The following is a 26,163-nucleotide window of genomic DNA, read 5'->3' on the forward strand; positions in this document are numbered from 1 at the left end:
CGGCTCTGTAGGATGCCGAGGAGCTGAATACATAGGTGTTTAAATCAGGACCTGTCACAGCTCAGCTCCTGCTTTAACGCTGCGCTCCGGCATTTGTAGCCGCTATGTGATGACGTCACATAGCACCTACAACTATGTGTATGAGTGAGTCTGTGTATGAGTGAGCTGTATACTGACTGTATACATTAAGCACACACCTAGCAGAGATATAACTTGAAGTTCCTTGGCCCCAATGCAAATTCAGTAATGGGGTGGCCCCTGCCAACCTTGTGCTATTTAGAACAGTGGTATATGTGATGTTGCAGATGGACCTTTGGGGCTCCTAGTGGTCCAGAGCCTATAGCAGAGCTGCACCCCTAACACCTAGCCCGAGTTCAGCGCATATCACACAACACTCAGCTCTACCCTGTGCACTTTCCACACTACAAGCCTGGCATCCAGCACAGCTGCTACCCTGACTCCTCCTACTCATGTGACCGATCACATGCTCATGACATCATCAAAGGTCCTCTAGCCAAGTAGGATCTTGTATCTACCGTCGCCTGCTCCAGTCCGGATACGTGCACCGAGGTTGCTGCTTCGCCCCCTATTCGCCGGTTGGTCTGGTTTTCTGTATGACCGATGTCGGGTGTGGTCAGGTGCGCTGTCCCCTCCCCGTACAATGTGTATGGTTGGGGGTGCTGGGAGGACGGGCGGGGGCAGCTCTGTTTATATAAGCCAAGGATACGGGAACCTAGGTTGTAGTTGCTGGACCTGGCAGGGGATCCTGTGGCGTCCTCCTCTTACATTGCTTCCTATATGGATTAGTAATGTAGGACCTGTCCCTATAGTGATGTGATGGCCGGGACACTCATCCCCTGGCATATACACTTACTAGCTTTACAGGTGTCCTGATGGGGTATCTGCAGTGTAATAAGATATTCTCTGTATTATAGTGGTCAGTCCCTGCTGTATCTTACATTTGTCCCTCAATAGGGGCAGTGCTATAATAGGAGATTATAACTCCTACTATTAGAACTATTCTCTTTTACCTCCATATGATTTACAGCAGTGTCTTCAGGCAGTAACTAATATCCAGTGTATGTTCTGTTTGTCCCTCAATAACTCCTACGGGTAGTATGCTTGGGCTTATTAGGGAATGGCCATCACAAATCCCCATTTATTTGCCACATGAGTAATCATTTTATACTTAAGATTTGTAAGTTATTTGTAAAACGTATACACTCTTCTTATACACACTCTTCTTTGTCTACGTCTTTTCCTTCTCATTAACCTTGGCTCATATAGACTGTTCTCAAGGTGCTATATACCTAGTAGATATACCCAGGGAGTTACAGTTCTTTTCCTGGCACCTTTCTCGTCTATAGCAGTTCTGTTTATAGTGTGGCTCCGAGGGCAGCGTACTATAAGACGACACCGCTGCCCAATCAGTGCGGCTCTCATAGACAATCAACTATAGCCAGTGACTTGTAGCTGCTCCGTCCCAAAGAGTGATATAAGTAAGAAACTGATACATTCCTTTACTTAGTACATGTACAGTACATAGATTTACCACAATTTTGAAAAAATGTCCGCATCGGTGAAAACCATCCATGAAAATCGGACCACAAACTCATGACTTCTGTTCTCTGTCAGTTTTTTGCACATACTTACATACATACTTACATACTTAGTTCACATCTGCATTTGGTAATCCGTTCGGGGAGTCCACATGGGCATACCCCCCCTCCCCGAAGTGATTACCAAACGCACTGCCAAGCGGTGTGCCAGTTAAAGCACATGGACCCATAGACTATAATGGGCTCCGAGTGCTTTACACGCTGCCCGCAGGAATCATCACGATCTACTTTCCTGTCCACATGTTCCATGCAGACCCCATTATAGTCTATGGGGTTCGTGTGCTTTCACTGCACACCGCTTGCCAGTGCGTTTGGTATTCCGTTTGGGGGGGTCCCCATGCGGATTCCCCGAACGGATTACCAACGCAGATGTGACCGAGGCCTTAGGCTGCTTTCACACAATCAGTGATTTTCATCAGTGATTGCCAAAACTAGGAGTGGGTTAATTACACAGAACAGCTACAAATATTTCTATTGTACCTGATCCTTGCGTAGTCTCCACTCCTAATTTTGGCTCACACTCACTGACCAAACACTGACCATGTGAAAGCAACCTTAAATGGGCAGCTAGGTGTAGTGCGAGAATTGATCCTGACATAGGACAGTTCAGAAATCTGGTTTGAATAAGATCATTGAAGTTAAAGGGATTCTACCATTAAAACAACTTTTTTTCTAATTACCACGTCGGAATAGCCTTAAGAAAGGCTATTCGTCTCCTACCTTTAGATGTGGTCTCCATCGCGCCGTTCCTTAGAAATACCGGTACGCTAATGAGGTCTCGGCAGCAATGGGGGCGTCCTTCTTCGTCATCTGCCTCCTCCCCTTGTCTGTCGTCTTCTTTCTTCGTCATGTCTGACGCCTGCGCAGTCGGCTCTGACAGCAGAGACCCTGTTAGAGCCAACTGCGCATGCTCAGTAAGGTCCGTACAGCCCTCCAATGCGCGAGTGAACTCATCAAGTTGTTTTAGTGGTAGAATCCCTTTAAGGTGTCAGTGTTGATCCTTGTGCTGTCTCTTATACGCTCTGACAGCACACAGTTGGGAATCACTTAAACATGGCAGTACACAGATCTGTCGAATATAATGGAGGAGATTTCTAAAGACCTCCATTTTTAGCTTCCTATCTCCTGTGCTGATGGAGGACGCTCCTGATTTATGCTCTGTGTCTGTGCTGAAATCTACACCAGCTCATAAACCCTAAGGGAAGAACTTTTGATGTAAATGCTTTGAAAAACATGAGACTCAGCAAAGTGACTGTCTTATGGGAAAGGAGGGATTGAGGCATCTGTTATACGTTTTCTGGCGTAAATGTTATTAATAAATTTTTATCCCATGCTCCTTTTTGGTAAAGTGGCATAAAGTCAAGGTTTGGGACTTTTTTTTCACTCCAGAAAGCTGCCAATAATAATAAATCTCCCCTACTGTATCCATTAACATGTCCAGTGTTTTTTTCACAATCTTATAGCTGCTCTATTTTGGTCTGTTTTGTCTACTATTTGCCCCATTGAAGTATATGGATTAGTGAACATCACAGCACATCTGTTGCAGTCCGTTTTTCATAGATCCAACACAATATTAAAAAAAAAAACAACTTAATTAAAAATAGATGGCAGATTTCAGCCTTATGCACATAAAATTACAGATCTGGCCACCATTTTGCATATTTTGAAGGAAAATCCACGATTGGTACCTAAACACAGGGGAGATACAATGCAAACACATCCACTCCTGATTGTAGCTTCAGAAGACTGATCATATCTGCTATGTGTGTCTAAAACCTGAAAATGTTCCACAGGTCAATTTCATGTTGCAGCCATTGGGATGGTTTGAAAGAAAGATCACACGAAGCTCATTCGAGCAGTCCTTCCTCCCACCCATGGTCTCCACATTGTTTACACAAAGGAATGTGCTACTGAAAACTGATATAACAGATGCAGAGAACTGCACACAAGTGTTTTATCATTTGTTGTGTGTTCACTGGGAAGGAAACGTGTAGTGTTTCTGGAGTGTGGGTGGAAATAACAAAGGAGGATCATCTCCAGATCTTGTCCTAGTACTGATACAAAGCAGGACCCCACCTGCAGTAGGTTTGAGCACTGAGCCACCATTTTTAGTATTACATGTTGTTTATGTAAATGAGAATCAAAAAACCATACAGTTTGCCTGGCCTCACCGGACAGGAAAGTTGGGCTTGCAGGACTTTTTTTTTTTTGTCTGGGATTTCTACAGGACTGTGAATGTAGTCTAAGAGGATGGGTTCAAGTGGAATAACTATCCTCCAGACGCATGTTCTGCTGATAGCCTACCACTTCAAGCAGAGTGGCGCCAAACTGAGGGTACCAGTCTATGCGGTACTGGGACCCTTATTGGGGAAATATGGAAAGGGATTGCTGCATTGCTCTGAAGAATCCCTGTAAGAGTAGTGATGGGATGAATCTGTGTCAAGGAATCTGCAAGTGAAGCAACCCTTCGCATGTAGTTGATAGAGGAGGTCCATTAGCCTATAAAATATGTTACAAAAAGTGTTCTTATGTCTGAGTTACATTTCAGTACTTTTTGCTCTCTGAATTCAGAAATTAATTAAACTTTCAGTGTTTTGCTTCCATTTTAGAGGATGAACATCTGCTATCACTGACTAGTTGTGGACAGACTTGTATCCTCTACGTTTAGCCATGCAGAACGATGTCAATACTACTGAGGAGTTGGAATTTCGTGTTCCACGCAAGCGCCAGAAAATTAGCAACTTGATGTCAGACACTACGGTATGTGTATCATATGTCATAACAGACCAAGCAGCCATCCCTCCTTGCCCATCATTTACAGTCTTAATAACATTTTTAAATAGCTTTATACTCCAGGAGTTACCGTATTTTTCAGACTATAAGTTATAGAGGAGGAAAATAGGGAAAAAAAATTTTGAAGCAAAAAATGGTAAAATATTTAATATATGGGAGTTGTAGTTTTGCAACAGCTGCAAGGCCACATTGACAGGTGACCCTGCAGCTGTACGGGGACGCATAGAGTGTTTTTTTTTTTTTTTTGCGGGGCCAGATGTACTTTTTAGTTATACCATTTTGGGGAATATCTATTGCTTAGATCACCTTATATTGAAAAAAACCCCGGCGGTTTATGATATATGATTTTCTACTGTTATATATATTCTAGGGAAAGGAGGTGATTTAGAACTTTTATTTCATATTTTTATTATATATTTTTAAAGCTTTTTTTTTTTTTTTTACTATTTTGTTCCCCCCGGGGGCTTGAACCTGCGGTCACTTGATTGCAAGTCCCGTAGACGGCAATACAACTGTAACTCACCCGAACAGGTCGGCTCTTGCGATATCGTCGCGCAGGAGCCGGCCTGCAACTTCACAGGTACGGGGCCGGTGGGGACCAGCCCCGGGGGAGAAGGGGCCGCTGATACAGACTACAGACCCGGCATCTGCTGTACTAGAGAGGCGGATGCCGGCGAGGGATAGACGCCATCACAGGTGCCGGGGCCTGAGACATCGCTGTGCTCCTCTGCCCTGCATGAAGCCAGCGGCGGGGGGGGGGGGGGGGGGACGGAGGAGCGGAATAGCATCACCCCTGCAGCTGCTGGCTTCATGCAGGGCAGAGGAGCGCAGCGATGTCTCAGGCCCCGGCACCTGCGTCTATCCCTTGTCGGCATCCGTCTCTCTAGTACAGCGGGTGCCAGGTGCCACATTCGGACTATAAGACGCACCCTTCTTTTCCCCCCAAATTTGGTGGAAAAAAGTGCGTCTTATAGTCCGAAAAATATGGTAAGTAATATAATAGGTTATTTTTTTAATTTACCTTTTTCCTTTTTTTGGATTTTTCTTCCATGAGACTCCATTTTCATCAGCTTTCACACTGTCCAGCTTCATCCTATATAGCTTCGCCCACAAAATAGCATGTAGCTCCGCCCACTGCCTAGCATGATCCTATCCTAGAATGGCTCAAGGACCTGTGATGATGTCATCACAGGTCCTTTAGTGTTGTGTGAGCCTACATTTCTTCACTGCGGTCGTGTAGTGATGTCATTTACCGGAATAAAAAGTAGCCTATGTTTTAATCGGGGTTCCTATCTATGTATGTGGCAAATTTCATGCAAATCCGTTCAGCCGTTTTTGCGTGATTGAGGAAAAAACATCCAAACCCACAAACTATAGGATAGGATAATATAATATTAGTAGGATAGGATAGGATGTCCATCTATTTTATCATCTTTTTATTTTAAACTTACGGTTTATGTTATTTTATCCTCTTTATGCATTTATGTATTGGCATTTTTAACAATGTGGTTTTCCTTTTGTCTCCATATATACAGATGGGTATGGGTGAAGAATACGAAGAGGTTAATAATTTAGAGTACGAGTATGAGGTAGAATATGAAAATGTAAGTTTGATTTTTTTTTTTTCTCTTTTTTGTTTTCATTTCTATGCTTTTTAAATCATTAAACTAACATCAAAAAAGCATAATTTTATAAAATAATTATAATTTTATTAATGTTTAATAAAAACAAAGACAAGATACAAAAAATTGTGCAAGGATGATACTGGGGAAAGACCTGAGCGAACTGTTAAAAACCGTCTCTAATTTATTTGGGGTACGTAACCCAGGTGCCTTAAATAAATATAGAAGTTAAAAAGCGCCTGGCTTATATGCCCCAGATAGTTATGGCATAAACAGAGAGCTATAGAGGGACACAGTCCAGTCTACTCCTCATAGCAACATATTGCCTCTGTATTTACCAATAATGGATGAAAAACGGGGTCATCATTCATAGAAAAAGAAGCAGAACAGGTAATTATGATAACCAGTTACTAAGTCTCCCCCTGTATATGTTTTATATGTATATGTTGTATATGTTTTTATTAAACATTAATAAAATTGTAATTATTTTATGAAAGTGTGGGAATGTCTTCTAAAAATTATGCATAGTGCTCCTGTCCCATACGTTGTTGCCGATTGGTCTTTTTTAGTTGCTTATCATCAAAAAAAGGTCACATAAGTACTGTATCCTTTTAGCAAAAAAAAAGTTGAGTTACAGTTATACAGTTGTAAAATAGCATTACGCACCTCTTCACTGACACCAGAATACAGCAGGAGCCCGTTGGATAGATTGAAGCAAAAAAGTTGTTTAATTCAAAAAACTTATTTAGGTTACAAAAAGTCTACAAATGAAACAAAGTTAAAATAACACAGAGTGTAAGTGATAGATGTCAAGCATTAAAACAAAGAGAATGAATGCAGATGTGCCAGTGCTCTGCTTCCACACTGAGAAATCTTTAGGCTATGTTCACACGGGAGTTTTTTTGGTCAGGATTTTTACACGGAATCCAGGTCAAAATCCTCCTAAGAAAAAAAAAAAACGCCTCCCATTCACTTCAATAGGAGCCGGTCATTTCCTTTTTGCGTGAGTGGTTTTTCCCGCTTGCAGATAATAAAAAGCGACATGCCCTTTCTTCAGGCGGATTCCGCGGCTGAATCAGCTGCGGACGTCCGCTTCGCAACACCTTCCTTCCGACTAGGCCCATTCATTTGAGCCTAATCCGGAGTGGAATGCTGCGACTGGATGCCGGTGCAGTCACGGCTAGCCATTTTTTGGACCGGATTTTGAGGCGGCCTCCGCCTCAGGATTCAGTCCAAAAAAAACTCCCATGTGAGCCCGGCCTTACCCTTGTCCAACCTAATTTCTCATATGGATAAGTCCATGTATGACCCTTCCATGGACTTTGGATCGTTCCCTGTATGAACATAGCCCTAACTTTGGCTACCATGACTGACATGTTGTGCTGTGTAAAGAGAGGTTTGTTTTTTTTACATATACTCAGCATTTCACCACGTCCCTAAGTCTGTCAAGAATGACATGACACACACAATGCTACTTCATGACCTTTTCCATTCTTAGATTCTAACTTTAGCAAAACATGAAATTTAACAGTAGTCAATATCAGCTTATGGGCTTTTTGAGCCAAACCTAGGAGTGGAGTGGCTACAAAAGAAATGGAAGTGCCTATACTTTACCATTATGCTCAATCCACTCAAAAAAAAAAAAAATCTGCAAAAAAAGCAGCTTTTCCGCAATGTGGAATCTTAGCCTTAAAATATTTTTTGACAAACTTGTCAAAGGGACATGCCATAAATGTTAGGAAAGAATTGCTAATCCTGTCTAATATTTAAACAGTACATGTGTGTACAACAATTTAAACAGCACATTTATCACAATGGCTAATGCTGGGGGATACATTTAGTGTATTTTTAGACTGTCTAGTCTAAGTATTTAGTATTTACAGCGGGGGCATTTGGCATCGGAACGGATATGCATACAGAACAGTCACTGTGGAATCCTATAGACCCTATACAAGAGATAAATATGAGACAGTCTCTTTGCTTCACTAGGGGACAGTATAGGGGTCAGGGCTAACACAGCTCCCCAGGTTTCATCATCCACCGCACCAACACCCCCCTCCCACCTTTCCCTAGTCTTGTCCGGGAAATCCTCCAAGTAAGCTGTCTAGTCTAAGTTTACACCAGCTATTAGTTGACTTTGAATCAAAATCATGGCACAATTCTTGGTGCATTTTAAACCTCTCTCCCCATGCCACCTTCTTGGATGACACAAAAAATATACTATTAAAGAGTATATTAAATGTGGACACCACATGTAGACATAAATTATGCCACAATTCTAACTAATTTAGCTTAGAAAATCTGCCTTAATATGTTAATAAAGACATTTCATGACCACACCAAAAACTTCTAATCTAACTAGTATCTGATAGTAAATAAATGATGAATGTCCAAGAATATGAACCTGTTCAACCTGTATGCTTGTTTGGCTTACGGAAAGCACAGATCATATGCCAGTGATATCTTAATAGATATTTTCTTTCTTCATCAGGCAAGCGTCATGTCAGATGTCTCTTACTCTGGAGAACCGCTGCCTACGCTCACAGAAGTTCTCAGCTATTGCCAGGTATAGGAGATATGTGCACATCCTTACTGTGTTCCTACTCTACAGTGAATCTACCTCACAAAAACTGCAGTAGATTCATATGTCTGTTATAAGTTTGCTTAGTTTAAAGGGAATGTGTCAGGGAAAATGATCTATTGCTTTTTAGGTTAAACACATTTTTTAAGAAACTTCTTATCTATATTTTAAAAAAAAAACTAAAAATTCTGCTGTTTAAAGTAGGGTGTACTAAGCCTAAAATAGTCTTTCATTTCCTGTTTACTGGAGAATAACCAAGGACCATAGAGCAGACCCTATTTGACTTCTATGGGAGAGTTTTCTAGGCATTCTCTATGACCTGTGCAGAGGTCAATATGCAGAGGGGAAGGAGTAGTAAAGCTGTGAAATCACCTATTGTGACTGGTGGATAGCTGGTAAGTGGCTGCTGTAAAAAGAAATAGAATAGAAGCACATCATTTGGCTCAGGGATGCTTTAACCATAAGGCTAAAAGTGCACTTGTACTGGGCCCTATGGTTGCAGGGTCCCCCTTGGGACACCGGGACAGTCCTGCATTTATTGTCCTGCTGTTCCAAGAAGTGGGTCCCATGCATCTCTTTGGGATCCTCCAGACAACGGCGAAGCATAGAGTTGTCCATTATGCACCTGTAGTTTTCTATAGACTCACCAGCATCAGAGAGAGAAGAGAACAGTGGATTGAGGAAAGGTGAGTATTACTTTTTTTTTCTTTGCTTGATACATACAGTGGGGGCAACTGAAGGGGGGGACATGAAACTGTGAGGGCAACCTGGGGAGGGTGACAACCTGCAAGTCTACATCAAACTATAGGGGCAACCTGGGAGGGATGTGATACTGTGGGGGCAACCTGGGGGAAAATTACATTGTGTGGAAATCCTGGAGGGTTACATAAAACTATGGTGGCAACCAGGAGGGGGTCATGAAACTGTGGGGACAACTTGAGAAGGACATGACTTGTACTAGTAGCATTGTCATAAGTGAACATTTTTATTCTTTTAAACTGGGATAGTTGAACACTTCAGCTGAATGCAACATTCTAACATTTCAGGCAATGTATGAAATGGTTCTCAAACTGGATAAGAAGATGGATTTACTCCAGAGAAAAGTATCTGAGATGCACCACGCTCGGATGAAGCCACAATTTAAACCTGTGAGTATTCATTTCTTTTTAATGCTTTATTGTATATATTTTCATTAATAAGACATTTGTAATATGCATTATACTATATGAGCAGCCAAGAGATTAAAAAATATATGCTTAGTTTTTGGTTATGATTTTTTGAGATTGCATCATTTGCAGCCTCAGTAGTGATCCTAATGTCAGTAACTGCAGACAAAGTTGGAAATGTCATTCAATCAATGGGGCTGGAGTTTGGTGGTGGTTAGGGGTGATTATCTGGAGAAGAGAATGTCAGGAGAAGGAACTCCTCAAAAGTGCTTTTCAGCTCATTTGCATAAAAATAAACCTCTTAAAGCTGTGAATCACAGGGCCGTAATATTATCTTTTGTTGACAGACTTGCTCATGAATCTATAAGGTCAGAACACAGTAGGCAAAGTATTTTAGTATTGGTAGTAATATTCTGTCTGGCTCAGGGCTCTGTGTTTTCTTCCTCCCTTATACTAACATGGCTGCACCAGATGTCACCTGTTCCAACCTAGGGCAATATTTCAGTGTCCACAACTAGGTTAGCAATAGGTAACAGGGCAGAGGCAGTGGAGAATAACATGACTGCAGATTAGACTGTTCAGATTGTTTGTTATGAAGATACATACGTTCTGCACTGAAGCAATGAAAGGTATAATATTTTTAATCATGAGACTTTGCAAAGTTAGCTTCATTTTTTATGTTGGATGCAATGGTGCAAAGAATAAATGGTCACAAACTGAGCATACATCATTTTGTTTACTATGCCTATACAGAGGTCAGTTAACTTCCAACCTCGGGCTACTCAGCCCCTATCCCATGGTCATATGAGGTTACGGAAACTAAACCAAAGAGTCCCACATTCATTGATTCTACAGCCTCCAAGAAACACTCCAAGCCATCCACAAAAGCTTGATGAGGAAAGGAAACTGCACCATCAGAGCACCCCAAAATTTAAACCTGTTCCTTCAATACCACTTCCAGTAGAAACTCAGATGGTTTACAGATCAAGTCCACCTCTGCCCACCATTGTATCTACCCACTCTTTGCAGTCAATCATTACTGTATCAGATGAAGATAATAGAGAAGTAAAAATGGAAACCTTGCCGGAAAGTACTTGTTCTTCTCCGCCAATCATCTCCGTACCTCTCGCAACTTCATCAATGGGTCAAAATGCAGGGGAAACTATTTCAGAGATTGAGCCAGTGTTGCTGCCATGCATCCCTGGCCAAAAGAACATTACCAGTGAAGAACTACCTTCATCTTCAGTTCAGCTGGGTCCCATGTATGGTAAGTTAAATGTGGTATTTCCTTTCCCCTCAGTAATAGTAACTGACCAAATGACTGTTATGTTCGAAAGTGGATGTCCTACCAAAACAATCGCCACCTCTTCACAGGATTGATGATAAATGTGGGTAGGCGATGAATGTTTTCTGGGACAGCCAATTAAGGCTCACATGGCGTCCCGCAGCGAAAAAGTGCTTCAGGAAAAACCGTGACAGCAACGCATCGCGGTTCATCCCGCAGCACTTTGAAACAGAAAGTGCACAGAGGTTTCCTTTCTATCTAATTATACTTGGAAATCGCGGTATGTCTACACCACAGTTTTTACCACAAAGTGGGCATGAGATTCGCTAGAATCTCATCCACTTTGACCTGACTGTAAAACGCCGCAATTTTTCCCACGGCGTCTCCACCATGTGGGGCCCCGGTTTAAAAGTGTTTGAGTTATTCAAAATTTTGACAAGGTTACTGAAAAAGTAGAAAAGAAGCATAGTACTTCCTTGGTTTATTCTCATTGCTTTATTTTCAGAGCTTCTCGGAGATCCAAGTAGGAATATCAAAGTCCCAAGCAGTGTCTTGGTGAAAGCAAGACAGAAGACGCAGCCAAAGTATGCAGCCCGTTACTTGGTTCGTACCTTGTTCACAAAAGAGGAATTGTTAAGCAGTACTACAGGACCAGGCATACAGGGACTGAGGGCGCTTGACTATGAAAAGGTTGCAGCAATAAGAGGTAATAATGGAAATTGAAATAATGAAATATTAACTTATTATATACTGAACACATTCTTGATGGTGGACACTTGTTAGGGCCTCTCTGCTAAACAGAATAAAATGTGTTACCTGAGCAGTTCCAACTGACCACTTTATAGAGAATAAATCCTGTAGAGGCCATAAACTTATTCTTATATTGTAAGAATATAGCTGTTTATACTTATTACCCTAGACTGCAATTGAAGTTTCCCTGCTGTGGACCAGTATTCGGTCAGCAGCATTTATCATAATTTATCCAAAAGACTACTTCCTCAGTTGTCTCTGGCTTCATCCACTTCTGCTCAGGCACTAAACAGTAACCAAACATGTCACCCATGCACAGATATAAGACATTAAGCCGTCTGCATTTTGACATGTGTTGGATGTGTTCAGTTACATAGGCCACACAGGGCAGAAGGGGACTTTAAATTTCATAATAGGAATAAGATAAAAGAGAAGTGGTACTTTTAGCATCACGATTTAACAGTTTCTGGCTTCTTCTGTGTTTGTCTTACGATGTAGCCCCACCCCTTTATGTATATCAGGAATGCAGCCGTGCAAAGATCATGAATATTGTGACAAATTAAAGGGACATTTCAATAATTTGTTTTTGGCACTTTATTTTGTCTGAAAGACAGTTCCCACAATAGTCATAGTTATCTGCTTTAGTGTCTTTCTCCATCCTGCTTTTCATCTGGTTCAAGAGGTCACATGATCATAGTATGACCTGTTTTTTCTGGCGTGGATTGCTGTTCAAACATCAGGTATCTCTCTTCTACCTGCAGATACTATTGAGAGCTACCGTGTAACCTCAAATTTTTCAAAGCCCCCCTGTTTTAAATGCCTCTCTGCTTCTCACATGATATTCTCTAAAGTCACCATGCCATCATTACTTTCCCAGTGTTATCAGTAGCAGTTGCTGCACTTTTACAAAAACAATGGAGGAACTTTGGTGACATCTTCACAGTCTAAATTTCTTATTTAGGATTACCTCTCTTGTACTCTGTTTTGCAGAATTTATAGGATCTGTGTTTCCAGAGTGTGATCTTGGCGAGTATGGAAAAGACTGGAAAACCTGCATTACAAATGTTAACTCCATGATTCGATATTTGCATTTAGAGTCAAAGAGAGTTGCAGTAAGTTTTCATATGCTCTTTCTATGTTCTGGGTAAAAATACTTTTTCCATTATTATACTTGTCTTTTCAGTCACTAATGGCTAGATTTAATGCATTTTATAAAAAAACAAAACAGAAACGAAAACTTGGAGTAACTACTCTTTAAGAAACAATAGGGTATGCTCACACGTTGGGCATGCAGGTGATGCCCACTTCTTCTTAAAATTCCTCTGCCATTTCTGCCCATCCAGCATCCCATGGCAGAAAGCCGAAGCAGAGCTTTGCCTTTCCGCTGTGACTTTCACCCACTTGTCATGCTCATTTTTACTTTTGCATTCAGTTTCTGTCCACATTCTGCATGCTGTTTGATGAATACTGCATATGTATGAGGACAGTATGCATTTCCAAACCACAGGAGTTTTTTGATTTGTTTTTCTAACTCTTTGCAAGTATCTGAGCTTTGTTTTGTTACCAAATCTCTGCAGTAAGCTTGGTGCTGTTGTTATTATATGTATTTTTTTTTATATATATATTATATTATTATATGTTATATATTGTATTATATTATATTCTGTTATTGTATCTATGGAGTAAACTTGGTTGTTGTAGCATATCTATAATAGAAGTGTCAGAACATTTTAAAACTTTATACTGTGGGGGGCCACAGACTTCACAAGGCCTAGAGCCCAAGATAGCCTTAATCTGCCCCTGGCCAACATATACATGAGGACAGAATTGGGGTGGGGTCAACTTTGATCTGTACTAGGGATTGAAGTGATTATGCATGATCTTGTTTACTGTTGCGGCTTTCTTTCTTTAAAAAAAAAAAAATTACTTGGAATCTTTGTATTATGTACATTTTCATGTGACCCTTACACAAGATCATAGATTACTTTGATGCTAGAAGTCCCGCTCCCACTCCCAATTCCCTGTTAATCCGGCTGATACATGGTCGTGTGAAGCCAGATAATCAATTGAAGCTCTGCAGGGGTCCAACACCCAGGCCTCTGGCCAATCAGCTGATTGTAGAGTCTACAGGGCTTTCATGAATGCTTCAGCCACTTCAGTACTTACCGAGCACAGCACCATACACTTGTGCAACATCTGTGCTTGGTATTGCAGCCCCACCAGGTCACTTGAATCAGCGCCACACGGGCTTCAACCAGCTGATCCAACAATATGGGTCTAACACCTGGGACACCCATGGATCTTTAGTTGATGACTTATCATAAGGATAGGTGATCAATGTAAAAGTCCTGGAAAATCTCTTTCATTACTGTGGAGTCAAGCAGGTTAAGGAGGACCTTTCATGTCCTCAGGCACAATTTAGTTTTATATACCACTATAAATCTGACAGTGCGCCCTCCCCCACCGACAATACTCGCCCAAAGCCCTGTACCGTCATAGGGGGCGTTCCTTACCACCCAGCTATGATGCTGAACTGTAAGGAACGCCCCCCTCCCAGTACTAGCTTATGGACAAGTACAGTCTGGGGGTCATTCCTCACAGCTTAGCGTAATCGCTGGGCGATAAGGAACGCCTCCTCTGACAGTACAGGGCCATGGGCGAGTACTACCAGGGGGAGCGTTCCACACAGTCCATCTAGGCTGTCAGGAACGTCCTTCTGAGAGTGGGCAGAGTTATAACGGCACCGATATCTCCGGCCCTGGGGAACATAATGAGAAAGCCCACAGTGCACTGAATTCAGTGCACTGTCGAATTTCTAGCGGTATATAAAACCGCATTTTCCTGATGACATGACAGGTCCACTTTAAGGCTAAGGCCCCACGTTAGTGACCCACATATAAAGAGCTGCGGAAAAGATCGTGCCAGAATCGCATCACGTTTTTTTTCTGCCACGCTTTTCACAGAAAGTCCGTAGTTTTCCTGTCTCTAGTGTAGCTATACGGAAAACACCAGTGTTTTCATCAGTATAATTGACATGCTGCAGTTTATAAAAACACATCAGATTTTTTTCTGCAATTTGTGCATGGGATTAGCCAGAATTCTATCCACTTTGCAGGTACTGTAATACCCAGTGTTTTTCCCGGTATTCACGAGGGACCCCAGCCTAAAAGGGTTTTCCGGATTTATCAGTTGATAACCTATCCTCAGGATAGGCCATCAATTGAAGATCAGTGGGGTCTGGGACACCCACAGACTAGCTGTTTTAAGCAGTACTTTCTGCTTCACAGATCATGTATATAATATATGTTATACAATGTACATCTCTGTGCTTGGTTTTCTGTGAAAAGGCCGTAGTGCTCACCTGAAGGGCATTCCTCACAGCTCAGCATCATCGTTGTGCGGTACAGAATGCCCTCTCTGAAGTACAAGGCTATGGACGAGTACTGTCAGAAGGAAAGGGGGGTGTACCTCGCATCCTAGTGATGACGCTAGGCTGTAAGGAACACTTTTCTGAAAGTGGGGAGATACCGTTGCCAATATTAACAGCACCGATATCACCAGCCACGGGGCTCATAACGGGAAAGCTGCATATTTATGAGAACATTAAAGGTTCTCTTTAAACAGCTAATTGGGGCTCCTCGGTGTTGGACCCTCAGCGATCTTCAGGATAGGTTATCAATTAATAAGCCTTAAAAGTCCCTTTAATCATTGTTATAGTAAAGGGTTCTAGCAAATACTTTACCTAAGAGGCTGTGGCAAATACAATGATTTCATATAAAAAATTTCCTGACTTGTTAACACTATATATATATTCCTTAAGCTCAGTGTTTATCCTAAAGCCTCATCCCAAGTTCCTGATGATTCAATTTGCTTGGATTCTGATGATGCGACTGAAGAGGACAATGAAGTAGATGTTTCAGATCTTGTCCAGGATGTCACACAGACCAACACTCTACCTGCTAATACTGTGAACAAACAGAAGAATAACCAGGCATCTACACCGCAGAAGATTGGAATGTCTGCCAAACAAAAAGCCTCAGACCCCATAGGTAACACGCCATCATTTAAAGGAAGAATACTATTGTGTGTTTTCTAAAGTGTTACTCTTTATTGATATGCAGCCCCATGAGCATTTCTAACCCATTACATTTATGTAAAAACTGTTTTTGGCACCTTAAATTGTTCAGATACCTGATGTACAAGCTATGGGCTCTCTCACTTCCTATACCCACAAAGGTTCACTTTCATTGTGTACTTTTTGGTATGCCAAAAAAAATATTTATCCTCCTTTCACAGGATAGAGGATAAATACCTAATCAATAGGGGTCTGACTGTTGAGAACCCCACAATCCCAAAAAAGGGGTGTTTCCCCCTGCTACACATTCTGCAATGTAAGTGCGCCTCTTGGTACTTATCAGGTATTTATCCTGATAATCCAACGTGATATTGTATCAAGCTGAGGCAAATGATAATTTATTTTTTTTCTCTCTGTAGAAAGTTTTGGTGAACCCTGGAGAAATGTGCAGTTACCGTTCTCAGTCATATATATTGGTAAAGGCAAATCTCGTCCTGAACTTTCTGCTAGGTATTTGATCAGGCACCTCTTCACGGAGGAAATACTTGTGAAGAGCAATGTGTATGGAAACGCGGAACGTGGTGTTCTTCCATTAGACTCCAACAGAATTGCTGCTTTAAGAGGTACCAGTATTGTTTTTTTCTTCTTAAAACATGTGACCAGATTTTAATACCGTGCTACAGTTGTTATATAGAATTGCTTCATCCATCATTCACAGTGTTGCCAGTTCTAAGGCAGAAATCTCCTAGCAATCCTTGTTGACTTAGAGTTTACACATAATCTGCTTTGGTGATGCATAATCTGGGACGTGTGCCACTCTTGGATGCTTATGTCTCTGGCACGGCAGCCCGAGTCCTCGCCGAAGTGAAACTGCTATTATTATACTGGGTTTTCTTCAGACCCCACAGTATAATAAGCGGAGATCCAGGGGAGGTGCTGTAACATATTAAATAATGTTACTCTCCTTCCCTGCTGTCCGGAGCCACTTCGTTCTCTTCTGCGCTTCTAACTGATGTAAGAGACTGCTGATAGGGCCTCAGGGGTCACGTCAACCTCATTGCACTGACGTGACCCCTGAATCCTAGTCAACGGTTGCAGAAGTGCCGAAGAGAGTGGAGCGACTCTGGAGTGCAGGGTAGCTGAGTAACATTGGTTTTTATGTTTGTCTCTTGGCCCTTCTATAATCTGGGGTCTGAAGTGACCCCACAGTATAATAATAGCTAATGAGTGGCACAAATTGGACTTTTATTAAAGTTAGAATATTATACTGGGTGCAGGGGCTGCTATGGAACAGCAGGGGCCGCTATGGGACATTATTCTTTATAAAAGTGTGTTTTGCACAAAAAACACAGGCTTTTTTTTTGTGTGTGTGCGAAATGCACCATGTGAAAGCAGTTTTACATCGAAATAAAAATTTCCAGTGGCCTAAGAATATAACTCCATCCAGATACATAGTATGCTGTCATACGGTGCTCCTGGACAGATACATTTACCACTAATTGGGGGGAAAGCTGCACATGGACTTTCATTGCTTCTAATGGAAAAGTACAAATGTATCCCAGGAAATAGCAGTAAACACAAGTGTCCTGACAGTGGCGGATCCAGGGTTTGCGGGGCCCTGGGCAATTGACTTTGACGGGGCCCTACTTACTGGGGGGTCTCGCACTTCTAACCTGTACTTCCCAACTGTTGAAGACTAGAAAGAGGGAACAAAACGCAGCGCGCCGCAGCAAATTAGGCCCCGCCCACTTTTATGTTGACTCCACCCATTCTCATTCAATTTTCATGTGATTCCACACAGTATAATCCTCCTACAGTCACCCGTAAATTATATGTCCCCCCCCTCCATCTCTCCCCCATTTTCATATACACCCTTCATCTACCCCTAGTTTCATGTCCCCCCTCTATCTCTGTCCCCAGTTTCATGCCATTCTCCCCCTTTATCTGCCCACAGTTTCATTTCCCGCCGTCTCTGCCCCAGTGTCATGCCGTTCTCCCCCCTTCATCTGCCCCAGTGTCATGCCATTCTCCCCCCTCCATCTGCCCCAGTGTCATGCTGTTCTCCCCCCTCCATCTGCCCCAGTGTCATGCTGTTCTCTCCCCCTCTATCTGTCCCAGTGTCATGCCGTTCTCCCCCCTCTATCTGTCCCAGTGCCATGCCATTCTCCCCCTCCATCTGCCCCAGTGTCATGCTGTTCTCTCCACCTTCATTTGCCCCAGTGTCATGCTGTTCTCCCCCCCTTCATCTGCCCCAGTGTCATGCCGTTCTCCATCTGCCCCAGTGTCATGCTGTTCTCTCCCTCTATCTGTCCCAGTGCTATGCCGTTCTCCCCCCTCCATCTGTCCCAGTGTCATGCCGTTCTCCCCCCTCCATCTGTCCCAGTGCCATGCCGTTCTCCCCCTCCATCTGCTCCAGTGTCATGCCGTTCTCCCCCCCTTCATCTGCCCCAGTGTCATGCCGTTCTCCCCCCTCTATCTGTCCCAGTGCCATGCCGTTCTCCCCCTCCATCTGCCCCAGTGTCATGCTGTTCTCCCCCCCTTCATCTGCACCAGTGCCATGCCGTTCTCCCCCCTCCATCTGCCCCAGTGTCATGCTGTTCTCTCCCCCTCTATCTGCCCCAGTGCCATGCCGTTCTCTCCCCTCCATCTGCCCCAGTGCCATGCCATTCTCTCCCCTCCATCTGCCCCAGTGTCATGCTGTTCTCTCCCCCTCTATCTGTCCCAGTGCCATGCCGTTCTCCCCCCTCCATCTGCCCCAGTGTCATGCTGTTCTCTCCCCTTCTATCTGCCCCAGTGCCATGCCATTCTCTCCCCTCCATCTGCCCCAGTGTCATGCTGTTCTCTCCCCCTCTATCTGTCCCAGTGCCATGCCGTTCTCCCCCCTCCATCTGCCCCAGTGTCATGCCGTTCTCACGTTCACACACACACACTCACCATTCCTTGTTCCCCCGCAGCTCTCTCCCTCATACACATATTGTAGGCGCGATGTGACGTCATCACATCGCGGCTACAAATGCCGGAGCTCAGCGTTAAAGCAGGAGCTGAGCTGTGACAGCTCCTGCTTTAAACGCCTATGCATTCAGCTCATCGGCGTCCTACCGCCGATTAGCTGAATACATAGGCGTTTAAAGCAGGAGCTGTCAGCTCCTGCTTTAACGCTGAGCTCAGTTGGAATCGGGACATGCCGACCGGGACCATTTTGTTAGGTCCCGGCCGCGCCGCGGGGCCCCGGGCGGTTGCCCGGCTCGCCCGGCCCTGGATCCGCCCCTGTGTCCTGAAGCATCTGGTGGCAGCACTTCTGTGCTATGGTTTGTGGTGTATGACTTTAATTTAGGGGTGTCAGCCTTACAATTATTGAATGGCGCTCTGAGGACCTCATCTTTACCTACCTAACTATTTTCAAATAAAACCTTTGGCTTTTGTTGCTGTCTAGGAAATAATGTAATGTAATAATGATGTAAACATCACAAGTAAAGCAGTACCTTGTTACCATAAGGCATATCTAGAATACTTGGGGGCATAAACACAAGGTACAATAATATTAGTTTGATACATAATGAATCTGTTTTATGAAGATTATTGTGTGGCTTCAACATTTCTAAAGCATAATTGAACTTTTGGACAGGTTTTTTTTTTTTTGCAGCATTTGCAATATTTATAAATGTTGCAATTTATACAGTGCTTTATTAACCAATTACTTCCTGTGAAATTCTATAATGAAATCATATTATTTCCCATAATTCTGTCTGTAGAAGAAATCTGTATATTACTTCACTGCAGTATGGATAGACAAGCTCAAGTATAATGCGAGGATATTGAGGCGGGGAAGAGGGGGCACTTCTGCCAGTTATAGCTCAGTCATTCTTAGAACAGTGGTGTTGCTTGACAAAAATAAATGTATAATTTCTAGAGATTCCATCAATTGAAAACACAGTCGGATTTACATATCTATATACAGCTGCAGCTACTCCTAATCCTGTGTTTTCAACTGGTGATATCTCCAGTAATAATACAGGTAGAACTGTGATCTGGGTGTCAGATGAATGCTGTTCTACAATATAAAATGCTAAATATATGTGACCCCTCCAGAGCAGGATTTCACAGAATTTTTTTTATAAATTATGTAAAATATACTTTTCAAAATCAAAAGTTTGAAAGATTAGTTGTGCTGAAGGGGCTTGGACTCTTTAGGAAAATATAAGCCAATAAAGTGTAAATGTGATTGTTTATATACTTCATTACTTCTATGAAGCTTTTGTTGAAGATGCCACTGCCTTTGTTATGACAGCGATATCTTTCTATCACCAGAAAGACCACGTTTGCATCCTTCATTGTAACACTCCTGGACAGATTTACTAAGCAAAATGCAGCATAATGCTGGCATAATGTGCATAAAAACATGCTGTGAGGCACATTAAGTGTTGTAGATAATTTTACAACTGACATTGAAAGCAGCCTGCAATAACTGGCATTAACGTCGGGTCTCTGCTGTAAAATACTTCCTGAGCGGCCACCTTATTTAAATACCCGTTATCCGCCATACTATTTAAGCGGATGTCGGGAATGGGTTAAAGTTCCGTTCCCACCTGGAGTCACCACAGCATTCATGTGAGTGTTGCAGGTTTGTCATTGAATACCAAGCACTGCATCGTAAATTCACTTCAATGGGACTGAGCTGCAAATGAGCCATGTGACGAATAAACATGGCACCTCTGGCCTGTTAAAGAAGAAGCAGTGGCAGTCATGTGAACTGATCTGTGGGCATTCTAAGAACAGGTCTTGAATATGTACAGTAGCACGTGGAAAACTCATTTAATGCTTTTAGTGGGGTATCCGAGTTGGGCCTCAAAGCTCAGAGCTGTATTTCTATGGAAATACAAGTGTCCTAGTTTTTAATATAGTTAATTGTTTCTTATTTTTCCATAGACTTTCTACAGCAGAATTACCCAGCATTTGATCTGAAGGAAAATGGTCAGGACTGGAAGGCGTGTGTTGCTGCGATTAACAGTACCATCCGAAGCCTTCGCCACGATCAGAAAAAGGCATCATTGCAAAGTCGGAAAAGGAACTCTCTTGGCAATACAGATCAATTGTTTTGACAGCCCGAGGAAACCACCTGCTTCTGACACTGTCCAGTATGACTTTTTGCTGTCCGTAAAGTTCTGGTTGGTGCCAAGATGTGCCTTTGTCTACTGAAAAGTTTTTCTACTGACACAGTTTTACTGACTACTTTTCAATACAGTCCAATGCAAAATATGGAAATTTAACTTTTACGTTCATTTTTAGGTTTACTTCATTTATGTCTTTGATAGTGTGGTTATGGGATTTAGCATCGTGTTCATTCCATTGTTTTCTCCAGCTTTCAAAATTGTCAGACACCCTGTTTTTTTTTTATTCTGTATTTGTTTTTATAGAGATAATCGCTGTTTGTACCCTTGTAGCTATTAGCAATGGTGTGTATGGCAATGCTTTTTAGTTATATAGCCGCATACTATTCCTCATCATTTTACAGATATAGTCAACACTGTCCCAAGTACGGCGTACCTATCAGGATGTCTTTGGATCGTGGGAGAAAATTGAACTAACCAGAGGCAAGCACATGGAGAACATACAAACTACTAGTAGATGTTGTCCTTGGCTGGATTTGAACCTAAGACCTCATGGCTACAGTGCTAACCACTGGGCTACTGGGCCTTTTCTGTGCTTCAGTAGTATGCCATTCTTTAGAAATAAAGTGTCTTGGGCACATCCATGATTCACCATTTAGCTCATTTGTATAAAGTATTAAAGCATTATTTCTGCTAAGATATGTTTAACATGTATTGAACACACCATTGCTAATAGCTGCTTATGGACAAATCTGGTGGTAGACGAGATGACTAGGTATCTTTTTAAATGGTTAAAGGGACTGTCCAAGTTATTGCAAAATTTGGCCGAAGGCTGAGAATTAGTTAAAATGAGAAGCAAACTTCTACTTGCCTTTCCTTCCAGCACTGTGCTCTGGTCCTTTGCAGTTGTGACATATCCATATACACACACATCACTGCAGGTTATCACTGGTCTCAGTAATCTTGTGTTGTATACTTCTGGAGACTTTGCTTGCCTGCAGCTATACACTGTGTATATAGATTGATCAGTGGAGGCAAGCCAACAAACACCAGGAAGGAGAACCAGAGGTCAACATCGGAGGAAAAGAATAGGTATTGTTCTTTTAACTAATTCCCTGCACTTGGCCCTCAATAACTTGGACAACCCCTTGAGTTAATGGCTCTAAAACATTAGGGAATTTTTAATCTCATCATTTATTGCTGTGAAATCTTTATAAAAAAAATGAAAAAACCTTTTGATCAAAAGTTGTCCATATGTGAAAAAAGTTAAAAACCGTGTTGCCCATTGCGACCAATTGATTTGCTGTTTTCATTATTGGGGGCATTATTTTTTTCACATGAAGCCTTGTTATTATATGACATAAGCTTTTACTTTGCCCACAGTTTACCAGCCGCCATGTTGTCTTATGGTATGGCTGCTCCAATTCAGTGAAGTCTTTACTATTTAAAGGGGACACCGAGTATACATTTGTGCTGAAAGTGACCTATCCAAATGATAGGTTAGCTTTCATTGCAGGATACAGCGTGTAACTGGCTACAAAATAGAAAGCTGGTTGTAGTTAATGGTTAAAAAATAATTAATAAATCCATTAATAATTAATAAATCCATTTGGGTTGCTGACAAAACAGCAGCTTTTGTGATTTAATGTGGTTCTGTTTTGGGGTGCAGAGAGGTTCCCCTGTAGATAGCCTCTAAAAACAGTGGGATTCTCACATTATTTCAATGTCAGGGGAGGAACTGCTGATCTAGGAGTGTCCAGACTGAATAACCCTTTTGGTGTCGGTACTCGAGCACAAATGTCTTTAGTATATAATATGCAAGCACTGATATCCACTATTCTAATTTGTAAGACATAATTTGGACTGTATTGCTGGATAATGATGAAGTTAGTTATTATGTTAATACTAGGTTTTATGTATATCCTGTAGAGTAATGTTACTTGCAGGACATTTTTAATGTCCTTTTAAATTAGAAATCCCTAAAGTCACCTAGTGGAGTTACCCCGTCTATTTACTAGTGCAAAAACTGCATTTTTTACACACTTTTGTCCATTTTCTGACCTGTTTGCCATGCTTCAGTAAAAGTGAACCTAGCAGGGCGGGATTAAAGAGGACCTTTCACTACTTCCACCATCCCCAGTTCTTAGTCTCTGTTATAGGACCGCAGCACTTTCTCCAGCACAGCTGCAATTGTTTCTTCAGCTCCCACTGTTCCCAAAAAGTCAGTGCTGTTAGTTTTGGTGCCTAATATGCTTTTAGTCTCTGTACTGTCAGGTAGGAGCAGGAAAGGAGCCATGACTCGGGTCTCCATTCGGAGGCAGCCAGTGTCAGAGCTCACACCCCTTGTCTGTTACTACCTGACGCCGCTCTCCTGACAGTACAGAGCCTAAATAATAATAATAATAAATTTTATTTATATAGCGCCAAAATATTCCTCAGCACTGTACAATTTGTAGGGTTCAAATACAGACAGAAAGATACATTATAAAGAAAGTCATTTCACACACTGGGACTGAGGGCCCTGCTCGCAAGAGCTTACAATCTATGAGGTAGAGGGGGTGACACAAGAGGTAGCAGGGGCGGCATTGCTTATGCAGAGGTCAGACACTTTTGTAATAGAGGTTACTGCCATTACACAAACATAAGACTTTATGAGCTGTCACTAGTCGTGTCCTTTGACATGTGGATGGAGCTTGGACATATAAAATTAGTCTGAAATGGCATCATATCATGTGGGGAAATGTGGGAGCAGGGACAGAAGAGGGTTAAATTTTGGGGATTCTAATTATAGTACGGAAGGGTTTACACTAGAAATTGTGATAGGCCTAAATAGAATATCAGGCACCAAAACAGCACTTATTAAGCAGGAATGGTGAGAGCTGGGGGTAAATTTCCGACTGTGCTGGAATCAGTAGAGCAAAGACGTGTACTTGGTGAAAGATTCTCTTTAAAGGTGTTATGCCACAGAAAGTATTTATCCTGTACCCGTAGGATAGAGGATTAAATTTCCTGATCTGCGGTCGGTCCACTGAAACCCATGTTCAGCCCGACCACTGTCAGGCTGAATGTAAGTGTGACTGGTAGTACACATGAGTTGTCTCCATGTGTGTAGAGAATACAAGCAACAATCTGCGTGGCTGTCATGAGCACAGCTCTTTTTTATTTCATGTTTTTTATTGTCTCCACTAGTTTGCATCAATGAGTCCTAATGTAGTGTTGTCATATACTGTATGTCCAGTAACTATTTAAGATACAATAGGAAAGTACTTATTGTAATGTTCTAAATCCTGTGGTGTTTGCATTTTACATTGTCATTTTTTATAATAGACTTTAGTCCATGTGCTGTTTAAAGGAAACCTATATTTGTCAACGTGTGTTTGTGTAAGCAAACTATAAGAAGATTATAGTGCTGTATGGGCAATTTCTAGAATACTGCAGGGATTTTTCATACGTTTTTGGTATACGTGGAAATTGGGATTATGTAAAAAAAATGTGAATTTTTTAAAAACATATTTTTAAATGGAATGCATGATTAAATAAACTATTTTCATAAGGCAGATTGTAATATCCTAAGGCCCTACATAAAGAAGTCACTCAATTTTCCCTTCTATATTGCTTAACCAATATTAGATCTAGGTTGGGTATATTTATTATTTACATGAAGGTCAAAAATGACAGTCCATTTTAACCAATCATCAAACTATAGAAGTTATCATATCGTATGTCCCTCAATAGACTTAAGTTCCAGACAAATGCAAAAATGGCTACGAAAAAATGGTCAATTTTGTCCATTTCTTATGGCCATTACTCTCTACAGTAGTGTGAATCTAGTCTTACTGTCATTATTTCCCCTACAATTTTCAGGTAACAGGATATGGACCCACATTATACTCCTATAAATCGGACCATAGTGTGCAGGGTGCGGTGGGTGTTTGTTGACCTAGTCATGTGTTCTGTTGTGGGCGATAACTGTGTTTTTGTCACTGGTTTGTGACTACTCGCCAAGTTAGTAGGGAAAGTCTTGTAAAACTTCAAGTCAATAAAGTGTATATAGTTCCACTCCTTTTACTGGAGATGATTCATCTAGGGCAATATGTGAAGTTATTGACCTTGGACATATGAAATCCCCTTACTATTCTTAGTTTTGAAGATTCATTTAGGATATCCTTTGTATCTGGTTTCAGAAAATTATAAAGTAACCATAGAATGGAGCATCAAAATGTTATTTTTATTATGTGTGAAGTCAATTTTGTTTTATAATATAAAGAAAGCTACTTGTGAATGGACCCTAAGCCTCCGTTCAGATTGTGTTTATCAACTACAATCCTTGTATTTGTTACAAATAAAATAAATAATAATGATAATTTGCTTATACAGCTTTCATAACTCCGTGCTCTGGCTGATTTGGTTACAGGGGGACACTTATGGAAAGGGAATGACTTCATCCTAACCACGATGGGGACAGCTTCTGGTGGGAAAAACACCTGGCAGGCTCCCTTTTACATCAATGTCTGCCTCTCAACACAGGTTTGTTAAAGGGAGTCTATCATTTGTTAATGCACAAGAAAAAACACAGTCCACAGCTCACCATAAATCTTAAAGAGAATCAGCTAGACCAAGAGTGCACGAAAAAATACACCCCCGGCTGGGGTGGAACAATGCAAGAACCCAGTAGAAAAATATTCCTTCAGCACAAGAGGTCTATAGTAAAACTTGACTTTTATTGGAAAAATATAAAAAATAGGTACCAGACATAGGAAAAAAGATGTAGAAAAACTTACATGGTCAATTCCAAGTATGCATGTATGGTTGAAGACAGACAAGCCTACGCGTTTCGGGACATCCGTCCCTTACTCATGGCAATACTACTGCGTCTGTTACACTGGAGCTATAAATAGGTAAGCTCACAGGTGTGAAATTAGCATACAGCTGGCATATAATTAAAAACAAATGTTGACTAAAACAAAAACATGCAGAATAAATATACACACATACAATACACGGAGGACAATCCTAAGCGAAGAGACAAGAAATGGCAACACATCAACATAATGACATAAGGCAAAGATTAATATGGACAAAAAGCCGTATTTAAAAGGACACAAGCAATGGATTAGATTATAAAAACCACCCCTAACTAAACGTCAAGAGCACTCACCAAAAA

At 41.7% G+C, this 26,163-nt stretch overlaps 1 protein-coding gene across 2 annotated transcripts; it reads left to right on the forward strand.

The window, feature by feature from the left end:
- The first annotated feature begins 503 nt into the window (after positions 1-503).
- Positions 504-25,264, forward strand: BEND2 (BEN domain containing 2). Of its 2 annotated transcripts, none has more exons than XM_075264809.1 (11): positions 504-638; positions 4,229-4,379; positions 5,948-6,016; positions 8,526-8,600; positions 9,662-9,763; positions 10,535-11,048; positions 11,572-11,772; positions 12,807-12,928; positions 15,637-15,865; positions 16,311-16,514; positions 20,818-25,264. In XM_075264809.1, the coding sequence occupies exons 2-11, from the start codon at positions 4,290-4,292 to the stop codon at positions 20,988-20,990; spliced, it is 1,779 nt and encodes a 592-aa protein (XP_075120910.1). In that variant the 5' UTR covers positions 504-638; positions 4,229-4,289; the 3' UTR covers positions 20,991-25,264. The 2 variants fall into 2 exon arrangements, with proteins under 2 accessions (XP_075120910.1, XP_075120911.1); XM_075264810.1 differs by having other exon boundaries at positions 517-596.
- Positions 25,265-26,163: the final 899 nt, after the last annotated feature.

This window comes from Leptodactylus fuscus, chromosome 2 (genome assembly GCF_031893055.1).
Source record: "Leptodactylus fuscus isolate aLepFus1 chromosome 2, aLepFus1.hap2, whole genome shotgun sequence".
In the NCBI taxonomy this organism is placed as follows: Eukaryota; Metazoa; Chordata; class Amphibia; order Anura; family Leptodactylidae; genus Leptodactylus; species Leptodactylus fuscus.

Bases quoted from the DNA above. Each gene is read 5' to 3' on its own strand.
- BEND2 (XM_075264809.1), top strand. From the start codon at position 4,290: ATGCAGAACGATGTCAATACTACTGAGGAGTTGGAATTTCGTGTTCCA. The intron at 6,017-8,525 runs GTAAGTTTGATT...TTTCTTCATCAG, and splicing joins ATGAGGTAGAATATGAAAAT to GCAAGCGTCATGTCAGATGT. The intron at 12,929-15,636 runs GTAAGTTTTCAT...ATATTCCTTAAG, and splicing joins TAGAGTCAAAGAGAGTTGCA to CTCAGTGTTTATCCTAAAGC.